The following is a 22,078-nucleotide window of genomic DNA, read 5'->3' on the forward strand; positions in this document are numbered from 1 at the left end:
ATTCTTCTACACGTAATTTACTTCTTGCAGCAAATGATGTAATTAACTGTGGCCATCTTTTTCTAGGAAGATGCCAGGAAAGTTTGCATGATTATGATTTCTAAACATATTGGCCCCAGTCCAGTTGTTATGTATGATATGACAGCTGTTTGCCCCCCAAATGCTCATGTGTATACCCATATGTATACCCATCCTCATCAACAGATTTGTCCACAAATTCAACAGGGTTCAGATGAGCTTTACAGTGTGGATGGGGGATGTACATCCAGATGTGCAACTGAACTGGCAATACATATGGAAGGATGCATGTGTGCACAACTGTCTCTTGCTAGGCTAGATTAGATCTTGCTAGATTAGAGTGACTTCGTCTAAGATACACAGCGTGCCTCAAAGACTTAGTCTGAACCTGTTTGTGATATGCAACAAAGACAAAGGGCATCTCTACACCAGCCTAAAATCCTGCATTTAAAATGGGGTTTTCTGCTTCTGTTTTAAATGCAGGATCACAACAACTCTCTTTTTCACATGCTTCCTTTCCCCCCACCTCCTCCTTCTCCCCGCATCTGAGTCTTCCATTATCTTTCATTGATCTTGCTCCTATTCTTGCCGCTTTTACTCTTTTCATGGAGGAAACTGAAATGGAACACAACGGGGTAATTTGATAGATCATTATCTGTGATCTATTTAAAAACAGGGCATTTAGTGCAGGAGATGCCTTGATTGATCACGGCATCATGTAAAGAGCCTGCAAACTTCTGTGAAGGAGCAGTCTCAATCGCAGGATAAAATCTCAGTGTGAAGGAGCCCAAAGATAGATACTGAAGTCAAAATGTCCCAATGTGAATTCACTTACATTTTATTTAAGGTATGTGAAAGAGGTTTTTAAGATTAATCTCTGTCAGGAGAATAGAAATAGAGCAGCATCCAATGCTGCCCAAGCACCAGTGGGACCCACTGCTTGCACAACAGGATTTAGTGCTTCAGATAGGAGCTGGAAATGAGCAGAAACGCTAGTTTCTGGAATTGGGCCGGTCAGCACAGAACTCTGCCCACCTGTCCCGATTCAGAAGCAAGCATTTCTGCTTGTTTCAGACCGTTCTTTGTGAAACCCTAAATCCCTGTTGTGCAAGCAGCGGGTCCTGCTTCTACAACGGAATGAGCCGGAGTGTAGGAGCCCCCTTGGATACTACCCACAGATATTTTTTCTCCCATTCTCATAACACAAGAGCTTGGGATTACTCAATTAAGTTTGCAATCCTACCCTTACTTGGAAGTAAGCCTCAATGAACACAATAGGGCTTACTTCTGAGTAGCCATGTAGGATTGCATTGTAAATCGATCTGATGTAGATTCAGGACAGAAAGAGAAAGCACTCTTACCACTTTATGCATAATTAAATTATGGAAATCAATTCCACAAGATGTGGTGGCAGCCACTAGCTTAGATCGTTTTAAACAAAACAGTTGAATGAATTTATGGAGGACTGGCCAATCAAAGGTGATAAACTCTGTTAACTAGATGGAACTTCTGTGAACAGGGGAAGCATGCATCTGAATACCAGGTGCTGCGGACAAAAAATTGTTGTTCAATCGTTCAGTCGTGTCCGACTCTTCGTGACCCCATGGACCATAGCACGCCAGGCCTTCCTGTCCTGTGCTCTCTCCCGGAGTGTGCTCAAGTTCATATTCATTGCATCGGTGATGCTATCTAGCCATCTCATCCTCTGCCGTCCCCTTCTCCTTTTGCCTTCCATCTTTCCCAGCATCAGGGTCTTTTCCAGGGAGTTTTCTCTTCACATTAGGTGGCCAAAATATTTGAGCTTCAGCTTCAGTATCTGTGTCCTTCCAATGAGCACTCAGGGTTGATTTCCTTTAGGAAGGACAAAAAATAGGGGGTGGCAATTACCTGTCCTGCCTTTGGGCCCTCGGAAGCACGGGGCTGGCTGGTGTTGGAACAGAACACTGGCAGTTCATCTTCAGCAAGTGGTTGTTTTATAAATTAGATAGCTCTCCAAAAAAGAATCCATTTGAAGAAGCAGTTAATATTTTCTTGCACCTTAGCCCAGTAAATTCTGTCTAAGATGGAAGAAGAAGCTAGATTCTCTCAGGTATGTGCATCATCGCTTATAGTAGTTCAAGACACTTTGGCTGTCATGCTAAAGCAGCCTTCCCCAAGATGGTGCCCTCCAGATGTTTTGGACTGCAACAGGCTGGGTGGGGATGATGAGAGTTTTAGTCCAACACATTTGGAGGGCACCAGCTTGGGGAAGGCTGTGCTAAAAAGGCAGTCTCACACATTACTTACTCTCAGTATCAGCATCTCAGCTTGATGTGCAACAAGAGCAAAAAAAGAAGGAAAGAAGTACAGACACTATTCAAATAATGTGAGTTCACAAAGTATGTAATGTGGAAAGCAATCTGTGTTGGAAAACGAAGACATGGAGGAGAAGATAACCAGACAGTCCTCTTTGCTGGTAGCCCAACTGGCAGAAAAAGTTTTCTCTTCATGTGGTATATTAGCATTTGAACACTGACATTCTATTTCCAACTTATTTCAGAGAAAGTCAAAGTTGATCTCTTGCAGTGTTTTGCAATTCGAGACAAATTACACTGTTGCTTATGATTCAAGAGGCATCACACAATACATAGAACAGCTGCTAACAACCATCCCAATTTCATCCAAGAGACTGAATGGCTGTTAAGGAACAGAAAGAAGGAACGAGGACTGCTGGCTGCATTTGAAAGAGAGTGAGATAAACATGGGGGAAAACATTCTTCTTTTTCTACTCACAACTTCAGCAAATGGCAAGCTTTGAAGATTCAGCTTTTAATTAAGAAATGATGCCTCCCCACCCACCCCGGCTACGTTTTCCTTGATAATTAGTCTATGTGCTGATGACAGATCTGTGAACAGGTTGTAAGAGTGCATTCAATCTTTACCTTATTGCTTGAAAGTTCAGACAAGAGCTCTGAAACTGAAATAATTAACAGAAGCACTGAAAACCAACTTCAGAATGGATAATGAAAGAAGCTGGGCTTCTCAAATAAGAATAATTCTGATGCCAGTAATGAATCTGTTTCACATTAGGTGATCTAAAAATTATAGTCAATGACCCCCATACAGAAGTAGCATTTCAAGAGCCAAACCACCATAAACAAAGAACCGCTGTTTTGAAACGTCTGCCTTCCTGTCTAAAGTGACATTGCTGCTGACATTTGATGAATTTTCTGTATTGGAGACAATTGGCCTCAAAGTTGGAAAATGTGTTGTGTGTTTTTTGAAATTCAGATTTAAAACTAACTCAAAAATCAGTTACTTCTATGATAATTCAAACTTTATTAGCAGAAAGTGAGTTTTGCCGGTCAAACGATGACCTCAAATCTGACTTTGGCACTGACATTTGCCATTTTTATTATGCAAAATTTTGAATTGGAAGTTGCAATTTCAGATTCGTCTCTGCCCTTTCTCCTTAAGGGTAGAACTCAAACACTTACCTCTACTAAGCAAAGAGTGCAGGGAAGGAAGATCCCAGGGTTCATAGTGCTGGCTCTCTGATGCCGCACAACCTGATGACATAATCCAGCCTGTTGCTGGATAGAGGAGGTTTTACTTCTATAGGCTGCTATAGATTCCTTGCAATGGGCATACTGGGCCCTCCCCTCCCCGTGGTCACTGGGAGCCAGTCAGTGCTGGATAGAGGAGGTTTTGCTTCTATAGGCTGCTATAGATTCCTTGCAATGGGCATACTGGGCCCTCCCCTCCCCGTGGTCACTGGGAGCCAGTCAGTGTAATGTCCTTCCTCCTCCTCCTTAGTCACTGCTCAGCAGCTGTAGACAAGAGGTGCATTGTGTCCCCCTGTATAGGTTGCTATGATGATTGATGATGATGAACCCGAGGCTTCCAGGATCTCTGGACCATCACTGTATGTTTTCAGGAGGTAAGCTGCAATAGGAATTAGAACATCAGAATTGGAAGCATGTTATGAATAGAAAACACTCCATAAAGAAACGGGAAGATATGTACTAGGATTCTGGCAGATGTCTCCAGAAACTTCCTGTTTCATCTTCATTGAATGATATTCTCTGTCTCCTCTAATCAGTTTATGCTGTACCGCTAAAGTCATGAGAATTCAGAAATGCTTACTGCATTTGCTTTCTGGCAAGCAAAGTTCCAGCTGCTGGGTGATATATATTCATAGGGGAATTTAGACAGGAAAATGTTTTGTGGATGTAATTATGCATAAGCAGTTCTTTCCACTCATTTTAGATTCTCACATTTGCTGCAAGTGGAGTGGCAAAACTCACTTCAGTGGAAGGAGATTCCAATCCTACAATGAATACTTCCATGTAAACAGAGAGCTAAATGATCCTTTTTGCTGTAGTCCAATTAAAGTAAATGACACTAAAGTGGGAATACTCAGTTAAAACGGCCCTCACCACTGAATATGTAAGTAGTTACTGTCAGTCAGTCAATACTTTGCTGACACCAAAGGTAATGGTAAAAAAAAAAAAAGGCAAATTTAACACAGGAGAATAAAATCTAAGGTTCAGCATAATCAATCCAAGATGTATAACATACAGTAGATTACATTGCCTCCTATGTTATTAAAGTAGGATAGTACGATACTCAAAATTCTGCTGAAGTGTGTGGCAGGTTTGTTTTCCATCACTTCCTTAGCAGGATTCTCAAAAGGATGTTTACCTCAGAGGCTCCTGATGGGATTAGGGGTATAGTTTGCTAAATGACATATTGTTTGGTGAGTGTCGTGTTAACGGTTGTCCTGAACCTGTACCTTTTATGCCGCTAAGATTCTACATGAAGGATTATGAACAAACATAGAATTATAGCCTGGTTTGACGAATCCTAGAATTTTATTTGTGGTGGGTGGGGAGAGGGAATGAGGTAGGAAGTGGTGCAAACTGCTATGAGCCCTGTCCACTGTGGTGCAGAAGGGCAAGTGAATACAAACAGAAGCTCAACTCAACACGTGCAATATCCAACAGGGCCAAAAATATGAGCATATTTCAGCTTGAAGCTCTTACTGCCAGCAATAAAGCCTTAGGAGAGGCATTTCAACCTTTCAGAATGGGGAAAAACTGCACAAAAGTCAGGAAACCACCAAATCATCGGTGGTCAGGGGTCAAGGGGTGTGGCCGTCTGGGGAACCCCAAAGGGCTGGATTTGGCACCTGGGGCTGAGCTTCTGTACTCCTGTTATAGAGTGTGATCCAAAGTGAAGCCATGTAATACAAGCAGGGCCATCCTAAGATCCTTTGCTGCCGGAGATGGTGTAGCAAAATCAGTGTGCATAGTACCCCGAAGTCAATGTGCGTAGTGCCCAAAGCTGGTCAAGTTTAATTTGGCACCTGAGGCAGAAAATCCTTCATGCGTGTCTCCCCATTCCTGACAGTAAAAATACAATAGTCATAAATTAAACAGTGAACCATGTACTGCCCTTTTACAACACCCAAAATCAGCTGCCTGAGATTGCTGCCTCACTATGCCTAAGGGTAGGACTGGCCATGGCTGCAAGGGTAGACAAAAAAGACAGAACACGAAGCATCAGGATTGAGAGGCTGTGTAAGATGTGGAGGGAGGGATTCTTTGCCAACTTTAAATACAGTGTTCAGTCAGACTGTATGGAAATGGCACGTGGTTGCTCCATCCTGCCTTTAGTTATGCTGAGCAGAAGTGTTTCCCTCCTCTATTTAGGCTGCAACCCAGCTAAAATTAAGCATTTTCAGTTCCCATTTATTTCAATGGAAGAACATTACGAATTAATGGTCTTGGAAATCATGCTGAGGTGAAATGGCCCTCCCAAATTCACCACCCCATTTGTAGGTTGGGTGTATTTGTTTCATCCATTTTCTCCCCCCCCCCCCCGCCTGAGTGCCCCTGAAATGATAAGTGTTATTTCATGGGGACTTCTGAGGGGAAAAAATGTAGCTAGCAATGAAAGCTACTATTCTTCCCCTGCCCTAGTCCCCTCAGAATTACAATATATCACGACACAGCAGCATGCCAAGGGCTTTATCGCGGGAGGGGGAGAAAATGGCAGCTGCTGTGAGGAGCTCCACCGCTGCCACCATCCTAGGCCACAAAAGTAAGTCTGAAAAAAAAAGGGCAGGGGGCAGGGGGGAATTGCTACTACAGGCAGTGGAGTCTGGTGGCTCCAGTGTCAGTGAGGCAGTGAATCCGCTCCAGGTTTCAGTCAGAACTCTAAAGGAGTTCTAACTGAAATCTGGAGCGGATTCAACACCCCACTGACATCCAAGCAACCAGCCTCCACTGACTACAGGATGTTGGGCGCTATGGAGCAGCCTGGTAAATTTGACCTGGAGTCTGACTACTGTATTTAAAGAGGGGAAGGAATTCCCAACCACCCAGGTTAGACAGTCTATTGACCCTGAGGCTTGTTTTGTTTCTTCCCTGCCCTTGCAGTGTGTGGCTTGGCTAAGCCTGCAGAACTAATTCAGAACTATCTTCTCTGAAACCCTCTTTCTGGAGTGCAGTGCAACTGTTACTTGTGGCACACTGTGGGCTGTGTGGATTGATGGGTGGACAGACCTTGGCGCTGGGCAGAGGGCTGGCCCAGACAGCCTACTTGCCCCTTGCCAGTATTTCAAGATGTGCTGACAGGCAGCCCTTGACTGCTCTTCATATTCCTCTTTTTGTTATAGCTTTAGGAGCAGAGAAGCAGGTCTCCTGTGCTCCAATTTGGACTTTTATTCTGAAAAGGGGAAGCTCCTTCGCAAAAGGTCCCCCCAAAATGAGAAATATGTTTTAAGGAAAACTACATGCCAACATCGCTCCTGGCAAACTACAGACAGTGCTCGTCGCAGCAGCATAATCATTGCTGTCTATATGGCTCTCCATGCATGTCTGGTACAGGACACATTGTAGATAATGTGGTCAGGGGTGGATTGTTGTGGTTTGGATCTCAGATGATGTGCTTGGAGAGACACTGTCATCTCTCTGGAACAGGACAGTCACAAAATGTTTTAAAAGACTGTAGATGTTCATGGATACAGGGTCAAAGAATTAATTCTGATAACAGCCAATTCTGTCCCTTCTGTCACAACGATTTGTATGCGCTGGATTAATTCTGGGCCATTGCACTGCCAGTGAATAATCATGGAATATATTTAAGGGAAAGCCAGGTATGCCTTAGCCCCGCTGATTTCAGCAGATCTTATGTTGTTGCTGCTGTTTCTTTTAGCTCTTTGATAACAACTGTATTTTATTGCCACAATGTGTTGTCTTTTACAATTGTTTTAAGCCATCTTGAGGGTGGGGGGAGTTATGGTTGAAAGGCAGGATAGAACATATATAAATAAATAAATAAATAAATACGTTCATAGTTACCTGCTTAAATACATTCCTATGCATTTTTACTTGGGAGTAAGTCCCTTCAAAATCAGTGGAGACCTGGTGTACAGATGTACCAGAAAAACGTGGCAACAATCGTGACATAGTAGAGTGGCATCAGTTTTGAAAGCATCCCAATGTAAAATAGGTTAATAAATCCACTCCCTGCAGATACAAAATCCCCACCAGGGAAAGAGGTTCTAGCCCAGGTGTGCCATGTTTCTATCTCTATGGGGGGGAACTTTCAGAAAAGTGATGCCCCACCTGGCATACAGTCAATTATCCCATTGACTCTACCACTTCATTACCTCTTCATTCTGATGCATGTATAGACACCAAACCTAACTTCTGCGTAAACATGGAAGGAATTGGGCTGCATGTCCTGTGGCCCACTGGAACCTGTCTGTGGTCTGTAATGTTTTTGTGCAGTGGTTAGTATGCCCCCCTGCTGAGTGCTTGTTTGCTAGCACAGGCTCAGCAAAGCATCAAGAGCAAGTTACCCACTGCAGAAGAATCCCAAGCAGCAAGCCAGAAAACATAGCAAAACAATCACTCTTAGGTTTAAACTCTTACATCATACAATACAACGCAATACATTAAGGGCACACTCCTATGCATGTTTAGACAGAAAAAAGTCCTACAACTCCCAGCATTCCCCAGCCAGCTATGCTTTTTAGACTTTTTTCTGTCTAAACATGCATAGGATTGCACCCTGTTTTAAAGTATAGTAACCTCACGGGGAATGCTGGGAGCTGCAAGACTTTTGCTAGGGATGTCAGAGAATTTCGCCACGAATCTCAGGGAGGCCGAACGCCAGTGCATTCGGCCCCCCAAAATCGGTGGCGGAACGGTCTGCCCCCCCACCCCCCCGGGATGGGACTTACCTTGGGCGGATCTTTCTGGCGGCGGCAGCTCCGGCGGCGGTTCGGCGGCGGCGGCCAGTCTTCTGACTGGCCGCCGCCATTTCCAGTTAAAAAAAAACAACCAAAAAAAACGTGATAGGCTATGTAAAGATTTCCGTAGCCTATTACGGCTGACTGCAGGGACGCAAACGGCGGCGGCTGCAGCTGCCGCCATTTGCGTCCCTGCTAGCCAGCGGCCGGATGTCCGGCTGCTGGTGGAGCCAGCTGGCGGCTCCGCAGAATCCCTGCGGAGCGGAGCCGGCGAGCCAGAATTTCAGGGGGGAGGGACGGAGCGCCTCCCCCCCGGCCAGAATTTTGGGGGGAGGGACGGAGCGTCTCCCCCCCCCCACGAATGTCACCCTTCGAAAAGGTAAGTGACTTTCGTACATCCCTACTTTTTTCTGGCTTTTTTCTGTGCCCTTAATGTATTATTACAACTTAATGCACATAATTGGAGATATACAGTACTGTGCAAAAGTCTTAGGCCACCACCAGCTTTGTTGTTTTAGCAAAGTTTTAATGACCATCCATAATTATTTTTTGGTTTTTGTATTAAGATACAAACAGAAAATACAGGAAATATGTACAGGCAAAAGCCAGTATTTAGTGTGACCTCCCTTGGCTCTAAGCACATCTTGAACTCTTTTGGGGAGACTATCCTGAAGTTTTCTGAAGTAATTTTCTGGTATATTATACCAGGCTTCTTTCAGCACTTCCCAGAGTTCTTCTTTAGATGTAGGTTGTCTTTTATTTATTTCTCTGTCTAGGTGATCCCATACTGCCTCTGTAATATTCAGGTCTGGACTCTGTGGAGGCCAGTCCATGACTGTCAGTGTTTTATCATCTGTTTTCCTCGCTAAATATGATTTTGCTGCATTAGCAGTGTGCTTGGGATCGTTATCATGCTGAAAAATGAAACCATTCCCAATCAGGCGCTTTCCAGAAGGAATGGCATGATGAATTAAAACCTGTCTGTACTTTTCAGCATTCATGATCCCATCAATATGGACAAGATCACCAACACCACTGGCAGAAATGCACCCCCAAACCAGGACAGACCCTCCACCATGTTTCACTGAAGGCCGCAAGCACTCATTCGTCCAGCTCTCTCCAACTCTTCTTCTCACATATTGTCGATGATAGAATCCCAAAATTTAAAACTTGGATTCATCACTCCATAATACTCTTTTCCACTGATCCTCATTCCAATCTTTTTGAGCTTTAGCATATCTTAGCCTTTTCACCCTGTTCCCCTTCCACAAAAGTGGTTTCTTGGCTGCTACCCTTCCACGAAGACCATTCCTGGCCAGGCGCCTGCTGTTACTCTCGTGTAAGGGGAGGTCACACTAAATACTTGCCACTTTAGCCTATGGAAGCTGTTTTTTCTGATTTTTTTTCTATTGTTGAATACTGCATACAAATTTCCTGTATTTTCTGGTTGTATTCTAATGAAGAGACTGAGAAATAATTATATATGGTCATTATACCATTGCTAAAACAAACAAAAAAAAAAAAGGTGGGAAAAGCAGTACTGGGGTACAATCTTAAAAATGATAGAATGATCTCAGTACGAATCCAAGGCAAACCATTCAACATCACAGTAATTCAAGTCTATGCCCCAACCACTGAGGCCGAAGAAGCTGAGGTTGATCGGTTCTATGAAGACCTACGACACCTTCTAGAACTAACACCAAAAAAAGATGTCCTCTTCATCATAGGGGATTGGAATGCTAAAGTAGGAAGTCAAGAAATCACCGGGATAACAGGCAGGCATGGCCTTGGTGTACAAAATGAAGCAGGACAAAAGCTAATAGAGTTTTGCCAAGAGAACATGCTGATCATAGCAAACACTCTTTTCCAACAGCACAAGAGGCGACTCTACACATGGACGTCACCAGATGGTCAATATCGAAATCAGATTGATTATGTCCTTTGCAGCCAAAGATGGAGAAGCTCCATACAGTCAGTAAAAACAAGACCTGGAGCTGACTGTGGCTCAGATCATGAGCTGCTTCTTGCAAAATTTCGGCTTAAATTGAAGAACGTCGGGAAAACCACTAAACCGTTCAGGTATGACCTCAGTCATATCCCTTCTGAATATACAGTGGAGGTGAGGAATAGATTTCAGGGATTAGACCTGATAGACAGAGTGCCTGAGGAACTATGGACGGAGGTCCGTAACATTGTTCAGGAGGCAGCAACGAAATCCGTCCCAAAGAAAAAGAAATGCAAGAAAGCCAAGTGGCTGTCTGATGAGGCTTTACAAGTAGCTCACAAAAGAAGGGAAGCGAAAAGCAAGGGAGAAAGGGGAAGATATACCCAACTGAATGCAGAGTTCCAGAGAATAGCAAGGAGAGACAAGAAGGCCTTCTTAAATGAACAATGCAAAGAAATCGAGGAAAACAACAGAATGGGGAAGACTAGAGATCTCTTCAAGAAAATTGGAGATCTCAAGGGAACGTTTTGTGCAAAGACGGGCATGATAAAGGACAAAGAAGGCAGGGACCTAACAGAAGCAGATGAGATTAAGAAGAGGTGGCAAGAATACACAGAAGAACTATACAGGAAAGATCTGAATGTCCCTGATAGCCATGATAGTGCGGTCACTGAACTTGAGCCGGACATCCTCGAGAGTGAAGTCAAGTGGGCCTTAGGAAGCATTAGTAACAACAAAGCTAGCGGAGATGACAGTATTCCAGCCGAGCTATTTAAAATCCTAAAAGATGATGCCATTAAAGTGCTGCATTCAATATGCCAACAAATCTGGAACACTCAACAGTGGCCACAAGACTGGAAAAGGTCAGTTTACATTCCAATTCCAAAGAAGGGCAACGCCAAAGAGTGTTCAAACTACCGCACAATTGCGCTCATTTCACATGCCAGCAAGGTGATGCTCAAAATCCTACAAGCTAGGCTTCAGCAGTATGCGAACCGAGAACTACCGGAAGTACAAGCTGGGTTTAGAAGAGGCAGAGGAACTAGAGATCAAATCGCCAACATTCGCTGCATCATGGAGAAAGCAAGAGAATTCCAGAAAAACGTCTATTTCTGCTTCATTGACTACGCTAAAGCCTTTGATTGTGTGGATCACAACAAACTCTGGCAAATTCTGAAAGTGATGGGAATACCAGACCACCTTACCCGTCTCCTGAGAAACCTGTACGAGGGTCAAGAAGCAACAGTAAGAACCAGACATGGAACAACCGATTGGTTCAAAATTGGGAAAGGAGTACGACAAGGCTGCATATTGTCACCCTGCTTATTTAACTTATATGCAGAGTACATCATGAGAAATGCCGGGTTGGATGAATCACAGGTCGGAATTAAGATTGCCGGGAGAATTATCAACAACCTCCGATATGCAGACGATACCACCCTAATGGCAGAAAGCGAAGAGGATCTCAAGAGCCTCTTGTTGAGGGTGAAAGAAGAGAGTGCAAAAGCTGGTTTGAAACTCAACATTTAAAAAAACTAAGATCATGTCATCTGGCCCTATCACTTCCTGGCATATAGAAGGGGAAGAAATGGAAGCAGTGACAGATTTTACTTTCTTGGGCTCCAAGATCACCGCAGACGGTGACTGTAGCCATGAAATTAAAAGACGCTTGCTCCTTGGGAGGAAAGCTATGGCAAACCTAGACAGCATAGTAAGAAGCAGAGACATCACCTTGCCGACAAAGGTCCGTCTAATCAAAGCTATGGTTTTCCCAGTAGTAATGTATGGCTGTGAGAGCTGGACTATAAGGAAGGCTGAGCGCCGAAGAATTGATGCTTTCGAACTGTGGTGCTGGAGAAGACTCTTATGAGTCCCCTGGACTGCAAGGACGTCAAATCAGTCCATCCTAAAGGAAATCAACCCTGAGTGCTCATTGGAAGGAGAGATAATGAAGCTGAAGCTCCAATATTTTGGCCACCTAATGCGAAGAGAAAACTCCCTGGAAAAGACCCTGATGCTGGGAAAGACTGAAGGCAAAAGGAGAAGGGGACGGCAGAGGATGAGATGGCTAGATAGCATCACGGATGCAATGAATATGAACTTGAGCACGCTCCGGGAGAGAGCGCAGGACAGGAAGGCCTGGCGTGCTATGGTCCATGGGGTCACGAAGAGTCGGACACGACTGAACGACTGAACAACAACAACAACAACAACAACAAAAACAACAAATCTAATGGTGGCCTAAGACTTTTGCACAGTACTGTATATCCATGACTCAATTTGTATCTACAGTTTAAGCATTCTTGTCATCATACTTGTTGCTTAACTACTATTTTCATACTGATATGAGAGAGAGGGGGAGAGAGAGAGAGAGAGAGAGAGAGAGAGAGGATTGTCTCTTGCTGCTTTAAGCAGTTTTTATTCAGTATGTCAGTTTACATGGTCTAGTTTCTTTTCACAGTTTCAGCATATACTCTCTTGGATTTTGCACAGAGATTGAGAAGTTAATGTACTGACCTGCTTACAATATTTTAAACATGGAATAACACATATGCAAATCAACTATAATCATTTGGGCTACAGACTTCAGGTAATGGGAGAAACCCCAGATGCATGCAAGTTACTTGGATTGTGACATTACATGCAAGTAACTCCCACTGATTTTAAGGGAATGTGTTTTCACTTAAGTGTGCCTAGGATCTTGACCTTAGACACAGATTTTCAATAAAATTACTTGAGGCACTGTTGGAAAAGTATGTCCCATTTTTAAAAGAGCCTTTGTAAGCAGCATTTTCATAATCTGTCACACTAGTAAAGAATTCCCCAAATAACCATAGCACAATGTTGCACAAATCATAGCTCCAAACACATTTACAAATTTAGAATAGAAAGACATTAATTACAAGTGTAATGGGTAAAGTGGTTGCCACCTATCTGCAGTCCCCAGGCACTGGCTGAACTGCTGTGATGTCAAAAGTTGTTTGATAATTTTTCAACTGCTAGGTGGGATGGTTCAGTCAAGGAATGCTGAAAATCAGTGCTGCTGTTTTGAAAGAAATAGAAGTCTGGTTGAAAGAATTCAGAGCACCTGGGGGATATGCATGATGATGTCACAAACCACTTTTGGTTCTTTCTTCTATTTATCCTAACTTTATTTCCTGTGGTACATTCACCAGTTTTTACCAGTGTATGGAGAATCCCATTGATTCTTCGCTCACTTCCTTCCAACAGAAATCATATGGGCAAGAATTGGTGAACAGAGAGTCCCACTGAGTATGATATTAATTTTACAGCTATGTGAAGAGAAAACATTGGCAATGATTTACTTGATTCAGATTTGAGCTAGGTATAGTCGTCAATGAATATTAACATTCAAACTGTGATTTGTGAGTTTGTAAAGCTCCATTCGCATGGGCTATACTTTTGTTGAATTTGTCTTTTAATAGGAAATTTGTTGGGGAAGATCATGTCACTTCAAGTAGATAATTCCCCTTGTTCTGTGCTTGAGAGCTTCAGTAATTCAGGTTGGCCCTTCAGTTATAAAAAACTTTAAAGAACAAAACAAAATATATGTATTGATTAAAAATATATACATGATATATGCATGAAATTCTGAGTCACACATTTCAGTTCGACACTAAACTGTGTTAAATAATAAAAAAGAGATTCAGTGAGCATGAACAATTACAATTTTTTTAGTCAGAATAAAATAGAAATGGCTTCTAGTCACAGCTGCCATATTTAGCTGCTCGCAGGAGGTTTGCATTGATAACTGCAAGACAGAATACTGGGTTGGTGCAGAATCTAACTTCTCTAATACTTCTTTAATGAAGTTTTTCTTCATATGTTTTTTTTAAACCTATTTGAAGCATACCTGCTCACTGTACTTGTTATATGACACAGAGTTATATCACACAGAGTATCATAGCTATAACATCAGATAATGTAAACTCTTGCCACACAACTGGCATATTAAAATGTACAAATAAAAAGATAATTAGAGGCTGGCACTTGAACCCTAAATATTTTTCTGAGATATCTATTTGTCTGTGCATGTCAGTGTAAGATCTTTGCTATACCTTCCTAATACCTCCCTAATGTGATGTTTATGGCAAAGCCTTGGCATAATGGCCAGCATGTTCCATCCTAAGCATTTATTGGTTGACATACTAGGTCTCAGAACCTGTGAATAAATACCTGTAATGTGAATCCATTAACAGAATGTTGAGTTCCATAAGGGGAAAAATCATGCACAATGCAGAGTGGAAATGACTGCCTTATTAATTCAAAATTGCAGTGGACAGGATATATGGTCTTCCTAAGTGTGCCATGCTCAGTGAACAGTAACATTTCATGTGGGTCATTCTATAGATAGAAATATACAGATACACACACACACATGCACAATAGGATAAACACTGGCTACCATCTGCCCATGAGCTTCTCTCCCCCGTCTGAAGCACCATGGGCTAAGCAACTGGGATATCACAGAATGTTAACAAATATTGTAACTGCTGAAGAAATCAGTCATACAATGTTGCCAAAGTGTCCGAGTGCTGTGAAGAAAGTGAAAGATCAGCTTGGGTGAGAGTGAAGCCTCACACAGATCCTAAGAACTGTGTTCTATATAGGAGTCAGGAAGACAGGGTGCCTGAAGGGAATGAGGAAGAAAGGAGGCTGGAAGGAGTTGGGGGGGGGGGGAATCTTACCTAACACCTCTAAACTTTTGAGATTTGCATATTATTCATAGGTGTAGATTGAATTTCATACATTGATTTAACTTAACCAACCATTGTTTCCACATTGTTCGTAAAATGCATATATAATTTGGATCAAACTGCATCAAGAAAATCCATGTCAAATTTGCCATTTTTCGTTACACAGACATTGTGAGAGGCAGCCAAGAGCTTTCCTGAGTCAATCTCTCATGGAACTAAAATTCAGTCCCAAATGTTTTGTGCTAAAAACAGGCACTTCAAATTAAGTAACTGGCTAGTGTATCCTCCCCTATGATTTAAGTGCACGAAACCTCACTAAAAAGGGCTTCTATTTGGCTCTTAAAAGCCACAGAAGAATCCTTGGCTTGCAGAGTTAGCAGACTTCATTTGCAGAAGTTTCCATTGTGAAATGAAGATTCATTTTTTTCTGCTATACATGATGAGCTTTTAGTCTGTGGGTACTCATCCTTGGGTTTCTGTGCATTGCTGCTGCTGGATTTGCTTCGGCTCTGATCTGGGGTGGGCTGGATAGGCAAAGACATTGCGGCGTTGGCCTTCACCAGGCAGCCACAAGCGAGGCGGAAGAAAGCCCGACGCATTTCTTTGCTCGCCAGAGTGTAGATGATGGGGTTCATTGCTGAATTCAGGACTGCCAATGCAATGAACCCATCTTCTCGGTATAGAATGAGACATCCTTTCGCATCGCATGCCACATCAATCAGCAGCAGGATAAACAATGGGGACCAACAGGCAATGAAAACCCCGACAACAATCACAACTGTCCTAAGCAATGCCATAGACCTCTCTGAGTTGCTATGATTAGTGACATTACGGCTACTGGATTTCACCAAGATGTAAATGCGGGCATAGAGGATTACAATGGCCACTAAAATGGCTATGAAGATGATGATGCAAAATGCCACATATTTTTTAGAATAGAGTGGCAAAACGGTGGAACAGTCATTTAAGTTACCAATACAGTTCCAACCAAGGATTGGTAAAGCACCCAGGGAAACTGAGATAAGCCAGCATGTTCCAATGAGCAGGAAGACCCTGTACTTTTTATTAGCATCATATGGCCTCATTTTGATCATGGTCAAATGTCGCTCGATGGCGATAGCTAATAAGCTGAATGTGGAAGCACCCAGAGCCACAAACATGCTGCCTTCCCGAACAAACCAGATCTTGAAAGACAGGGTCAGGGTCTTATCTCCTGACATCAAGATATTTACTTTGTAGACTATCCCGGCCAGCAAATCACAGAGAGCGAGATTGCCGATGAAGAAGTACATGCGGTTGTGAAATTTGTTGTTCTTCCAGATGGCAATCAGCACCATCAGGTTCTCCAAGATTATAAAACTACAGATGATCAGAAGTGCAATAGTTGTCAGGCCTCTTGATTTTCCTCGGTCAAGCTTTCCAGTGTAATTGTAATGACGGCGTATCACAGGGTCCATTGCTTCATATTCTGGATTCAAAAACAGACCAGTGGGTGGTGTGCTGACCAAAGCCATGATTTAGCTTGGAGTTCGGACTGGTATGCTTTCCGAATCAAGAAAGTTTTGTTCCAATTCCTTTCCACAAGGGGGAGCCCACGTCACGGCCCTCCTTTAAAGATGTCTCCAGCTTCACTGGCGGGTTGCATCATGTCAGCATCCCATGGCACCAACACCAAGAACTTTAAAGCAAGAAAAAGACAATGTCAGTCAGTTACACTGAATTCTCTAACTCCATGTTAAATGTATTAAAAACAGCAATCTCATGTTTTCTGACATATTATATCAGAGAACAAGTGTCTGGGCTGTTGAAAAAGTTCAGGTAATCAGATCTAGTGGGCAGATCTAGACATTACCAGAGACATAGACCTACCATCAAAAATGGCATCCTCTGTCAAGTTGTCTCCCTCTGGTTCCAAAATGGGTCAGAACACTTAGACATGTACCAACTCCATCATACTGCACATTCCTCCACCTCGCACCAGCAACAAATTACTTGGAACAGGGCTGGGGAAATGCACATTGCATGGCAAATCATGTTATTGCAGATTAGGGAGTGGAAGGAGAGAATTCAGCATGGGGATGGTGTTTTGTTGGCAGCCCCTTAACTTTTTCACCATCTAATTTCATTGCAAGCAAAATAGCACTTGTGATGCTTCGCAACATAAAAGTACTACATGTTTCAAATCTATTTTAAACTAAACCATTTTTTTTTAAGTGGGAGAAGAAGGTGAAAAGCTATATCTAGGGACACCAACACAGGATTACACTGACATGGTTACTTGACATATAAGACACATAGAACATGACCCAGCCAGAGTTAAGCATGTTCAGATCCCTCTGGTTCCAATGGGAGACTTAGGGTGCAATCCTATGGCTGCTAGTCAGCGGCTAGACGGCCATAAGATAGGTTGATTCCCGAGAACTGACCTCGGAGCCCATGCTCCGAGGTCGGTTCCCTGAGAACCGACCTCCACCCCCTCCCGTGCTGCCTTATAGGCAGTGCGGAACAGCCCTGTGCTTCACACTCAGAAGATGAGCGCAGAGTGGCAAAAAACTGGGTGTTCCTGGGGGCGTGTCAGGGCGGGGAAGTTGGAAATGCCGGTACGACACATCCTACATGTCATCTGGCTGCTGCTTCCCACATCCCACAGCTAGATAGCCAAAATCAGCTCTCTAGCTGTAAATGCAGGGTGGCTGAAGCATGGAGGGGATGGTCCCCTCTGTGCTTCTCCTGCCCTGCCTTGGATAGGCAGTTGCCCCCAAGTTCGGAGGTGGCCACCTATCCCAATAGGATTGCACCCTCCAGCTTGGCAGTGAAATCCCATGCATGTTTACTCAGAAGTATGTCCCATTGAGTACTCCCAGGTAAGCATGTATAGGATTACAGCCTAAATCTCATATTGTAATTGATGGATCCTAACATTGGCTGGATCATGCCCATCATGAAATAGAAAACAGAAATAGAAAATCTGGATTACTGCTTGGCTATTGGACTCATCACCACTGTATCCACCAAAAGCTGAGTACAATATTTAATTCTGAGGCTAGGAGCTCTAGTAGGGTGGGATTTTTGTAGCTAAGTTTCAGCATCCATCAACCAACTGGATTCTGGGGATGTATTCTGACTGATGATCATCAGATACAGAAATGTTCTTATCATTCCACTCTTAGATTGGTTCTTGCAATTTTCCCCCTTCAGTGGGGGAAGTCCCCTTCAGCATACCAGAGTATGCTGAAGAGGACTTCCTCCATAGAGGGGGGCAAATCACAAGAACCACCGGACCATCTGTGGGTGGAATGACAAGAACATTTTTGTATCGGATGGGTGGAATGCTATGAGAACTCCTGATACCACTGGGTACAAAATCCTGGGAGCTACGCAAGGCGATCTAATCAGAATTATTAGATTCACTGGCAATCCCAAGTAACTGTGGATTGGACTGTAGTTTCAGTAACTTCTCCAGGATCTGTTTTAGCTCCTAGTGGGTGTAACTATGGATTAAAATAACCTGTGTTTGGCTTAATACCTGGTCTGAGATATTTAAATTCATGCTGTCAACCAACTGCATTTTAAAAAAAGATTAATGTTGGCTTTTTACCAAATTAATGATGCTTAAATAAACTGCACATTAACAGAGTCTCAGTATTGATGCTTTTTAAAAAATGTGTGAGATAGCTTACGATTTAATAGGCATTGCTAGATAGAAGGCCATCTTTAGTTTTATTTTTTGCATTTCTGGTACAGAAAGACACCAATGCCAGCCTCACAAAATAAACGAGTGTGCCCCTAATTACAATTTGCCCTTGGTGGTTGGAACCGATTTCGCTGATTACCAGTAAAAATATGCAGCCTGCATTAAAATGCTCAAGCAGAGTTGGTTCCCATTCCATATGATGGCAGATATCTGGCAATGTCTTTCCACATGGATCTGCATTTTTCTGTGGAAGATGTAAGTAAATCAGCATTGTAACCACTTGGCGTGGCTTCATTACATTGCATGCAGGAGCTAGACAATAGCCTGACCCAATCACAGCTTGAGATTTCTGTTTCATGAGACACAAAATGATCTGCTGCTTCTTTTCAATGGAGGGTAAAGGATTGTAAGTATCTGTTCTCTATCTCCACTGTGATAGACTGGTAGACAAAGGAAGTGTAGAAGCACAACAGGTGCTAATTAGAATGCATGCATGCATAAAGGCAGGGGCGGGTTTGTTTGTTTGTTTTTGCTGTAGGTTGGGATTTTAAGCATACATTCTGGGGTGAGAGGTCCACAGAGGAGTTAGGTTACTTATGAGTTTAACCCCCCGCCCCTATTCCAATGGTACATAATATTGAAGGGCTGCAGAGAGCCAAGCTCTTCTAAGCCATGGTTTTGATACAATGCATGAAGAAGCAGAACAGATCTTTCTTAATGGTGACATCTGCAAACTCCAGAGAATCCCTGGAGCCATTGGCCGCTTCCAGATGTGGCTTTTATTATGCAATTGCCCTGCCTCAAACATGGAGGGTCTGGGGCATGTGTGTCCAGATATCACCCTTTTCCGTTTCTAACCCTCCCATGCTTTCCCACTGCTGTTTCTGTCTTTTTTCTCACCACAGAAAATTAAGGAGCTAAGGAGGAAAAGATAGAATCACTGCAGAATGTTGGTACCGCTAGAACTGTCTGTCTGGGAGCACCCCTCATGTATTTATAGCCTGTGAATCACATCTGAGATGCTGAATCAGCAAATAAATGCCTGGGAATTGTACAGCTTGCCAAGGTCTGTGCTAACATAATGTGCGTGAGAATCCAAGACACATATTATGATCATGGGATGCTTCTACAGACGATAGAACATGAATTCAAACCAGCAGCTGCTATTAAAAGAACTGTATATGAACTATTTCCCAAATCTGGCCCTTCTGCCTGTTCCCTAAAACCAAACATGGCTTTTAGATCATGAAGAGCAAATAAGGAATGCATTCCCCTTTCCAACTCAGAAGCTGTGTTTCAAATGACAGTAGGGTAAGAGTCAATGGTGTGCATTATATCCTTGTGGCTCATGGTTTAGAGTGTGGGGAGCATTCAAAATGTATTGCCCATCCCTTCTACTGGGAGAAGGGGTTGCAGTGACAGGGTCAGGGGCTCAAACTGCAAGGTTATCCTGAAGTGAATTGCTCTATATTCCCCACAGGTATGAAAAAGAGACATTTACTTATATAGAAAAGAGCAAAGTGGTTCACTCAGGGTCACCATGGAGGTGAAAAAGAAACCTGCCCCCTTGTGACCTAGCCCAACACATTTTGCTGCCTGAGGCAAAGCAGCAAATGCCCCCTTCCCGCCTCCTAGTTAAGCTAAGTAATACTCAAGCCAGCCAAGTTATTTTGACACTGGGGCAAAAAATCCAAAAAAATCCAACAAATCCCTCTTCCCGCCACCACCTTGGCAGTAAAAATAGAATAATAATAAATCAAAAAGCGAACAATTTGCTGCCTTTTCATGACACCCAAAATCTGTTGCCTGAAGAGCCACTTCACTACCTAATAACAGGGCCGGCTGTGGCCCAAGCTATTAATAATCAAGGTTGCTCCTGTCTGCATAGCTCCCATTCTGGGCAGTGTTTGTTGGACCCATTATGGTACCATTTTAACATTACTGCAACACCATGGGAAGCCATTTTCCACAGGTTCACCCCATGGCACGTCTGCTACATTAAAAGGCTGGCAAGCAGCCACACTGGCAGGGCTAACTGTTAATATCTTCCTCACAGAATCAGCATAATAGAATCATAGAATCATAGGGTTGGAAGGGGCCTACAAGACCACTGAGTCCAACCCCCTGCTCAATGCCTCCTGATTCCCAGGCGGTCTCCCATCCAAGTACTAACCAGGGCTGACCCTGCTTAGCTTCCGAGATCAGACACATCCAGCCCTTTGCCCTGCATTCCTGGCCACTTTCATGTATTCAGTTCTGTGGGGAAGACCCACCCACACTCACATGGGTGCAAGCCTTTAAATCAGGTGTGCAGAACCTCAGACTCAGGGACCAAATCAAGCCCACCTGGGGTCCCAATCTTGTCCTCTGGTATTCCACGGGTGGCTGCACCCCCTTCTCCTGGTCTCATCCCCTTTCCCCTGACTGCTGGTCATTTGGTGATGTTCCCTATTTTGCAGGGTTTTTTTTTTTCCATTCTCAAAGGCCTAGTTACTGGCATTAAGAACTTTACATTAAAATATGCTGGTATCTTTTGTATTTTTGGATGGTTGGGGCCCTTTTGCCTTTGGCCCCAACCACCACTAGAATGTGGCCCTCGAGAGCTTCTTCAAATTTGGCCCTCAGCCTGACAGTGGTTCAACATCCCTGCTTTAAATGTTGCACAATCACTGTAGGATGAACCCATGGAAAAGCATCCCCCGAGGTGTGAGTGTATTATTGAAATGGAGTGTTGGTAAATACTGTATACACTGATGCTCACAAGTGGGACCTGCAACAAAGTGATGTGGTGTATCCCAGAGCCTGGATGCGAGGGAGATTTCCATGCCCTTCCTCCAGGCTCAGAGAAGGAGAGGGGGAAACTCTACCAGACCGAGTTCCCAGGCACTCACAACTTTGCAATGCAGGAGATTGCTTCCCTTTTTCCCAAGGCTCTCAGAGCCAGGGAACCAATAAGGGAGGTGTCCCTTGTACCTGCACTTTTCCAAAGACCCCCCAGGATTCCATAGCAATGTGAAAGCAGCAGGCATGCATAGTCTTCAGGTACATTTGGTTGCCCCATGTTGAAGACCTAATATTAAAAGTTAGATACTTCTGTGTACCTCACGGTTTTCACGGGTATGGAGAAACCCTCTGTTTTATTTGTGGGTGGCCGCATTTTGTGTCTGATTGGCACAGAACAACCAAGTTTCTTGTCCATGGGAAAGATTTATGACCATAGATAAAACCACTTAACAGTAGAATAAGAAAGCATTATAGCATTCAACAGAAATACTAGGTGGACAGGATCCTATTTTTAACCACAGCATTATAAGGGTGGCTAAATGTAGCAGCAAAAGTAATATGAAGGTGGGCAGGGAGTTGGACTTTTATTTGGATGGGAAGAATATTTGCCATGTTTATTGTTGTTCTGTGAAAAATAATCTGTGAAAAATAATGAAGCCCTTAACCGCTTCGGGCCA

The 22,078-nt window shown here is 43.4% G+C and overlaps 1 protein-coding gene across 2 annotated transcripts; it reads right to left on the reverse strand.

The window, feature by feature from the left end:
- Positions 1–12,602: 12,602 nt before the first annotated feature.
- On the reverse strand, positions 12,603–16,744 carry S1PR3 (sphingosine-1-phosphate receptor 3). 2 transcript variants are annotated; one of them, XM_084832113.1, is made up of 2 exons: positions 16,735–16,744; positions 12,603–16,376 (listed from the first exon to the last, which is right to left on the reverse strand). In XM_084832113.1, the coding sequence occupies exon 2, from the start codon at positions 16,258–16,260 to the stop codon at positions 15,307–15,309; it is 954 nt and encodes a 317-aa protein (XP_084688239.1). In that variant the 5' UTR covers positions 16,261–16,376; positions 16,735–16,744; the 3' UTR covers positions 12,603–15,306. The 2 variants fall into 2 exon arrangements, with proteins under 2 accessions (XP_084688239.1, XP_084688238.1); XM_084832112.1 differs by lacking the exon at positions 16,735–16,744 and having other exon boundaries at positions 12,603–16,437.
- Between the last annotated feature and the right edge of the window lie 5,334 nt (positions 16,745–22,078).

This window comes from Heloderma suspectum, chromosome 2, assembly GCF_057233095.1.
Source record: "Heloderma suspectum isolate Gila_16-S chromosome 2, 16-S_ref, whole genome shotgun sequence".
Lineage (NCBI taxonomy): Eukaryota > Metazoa > Chordata > Lepidosauria > Squamata > Helodermatidae > Heloderma > Heloderma suspectum.

What these genes read in the sequence shown, in the direction of transcription:
- S1PR3 (XM_084832112.1), bottom strand. Translation starts at nt 16,437, where the DNA reads ATGGCTTTGGTCAGCACACCACCCACTGGTCTGTTTTTGAATCCAGAA.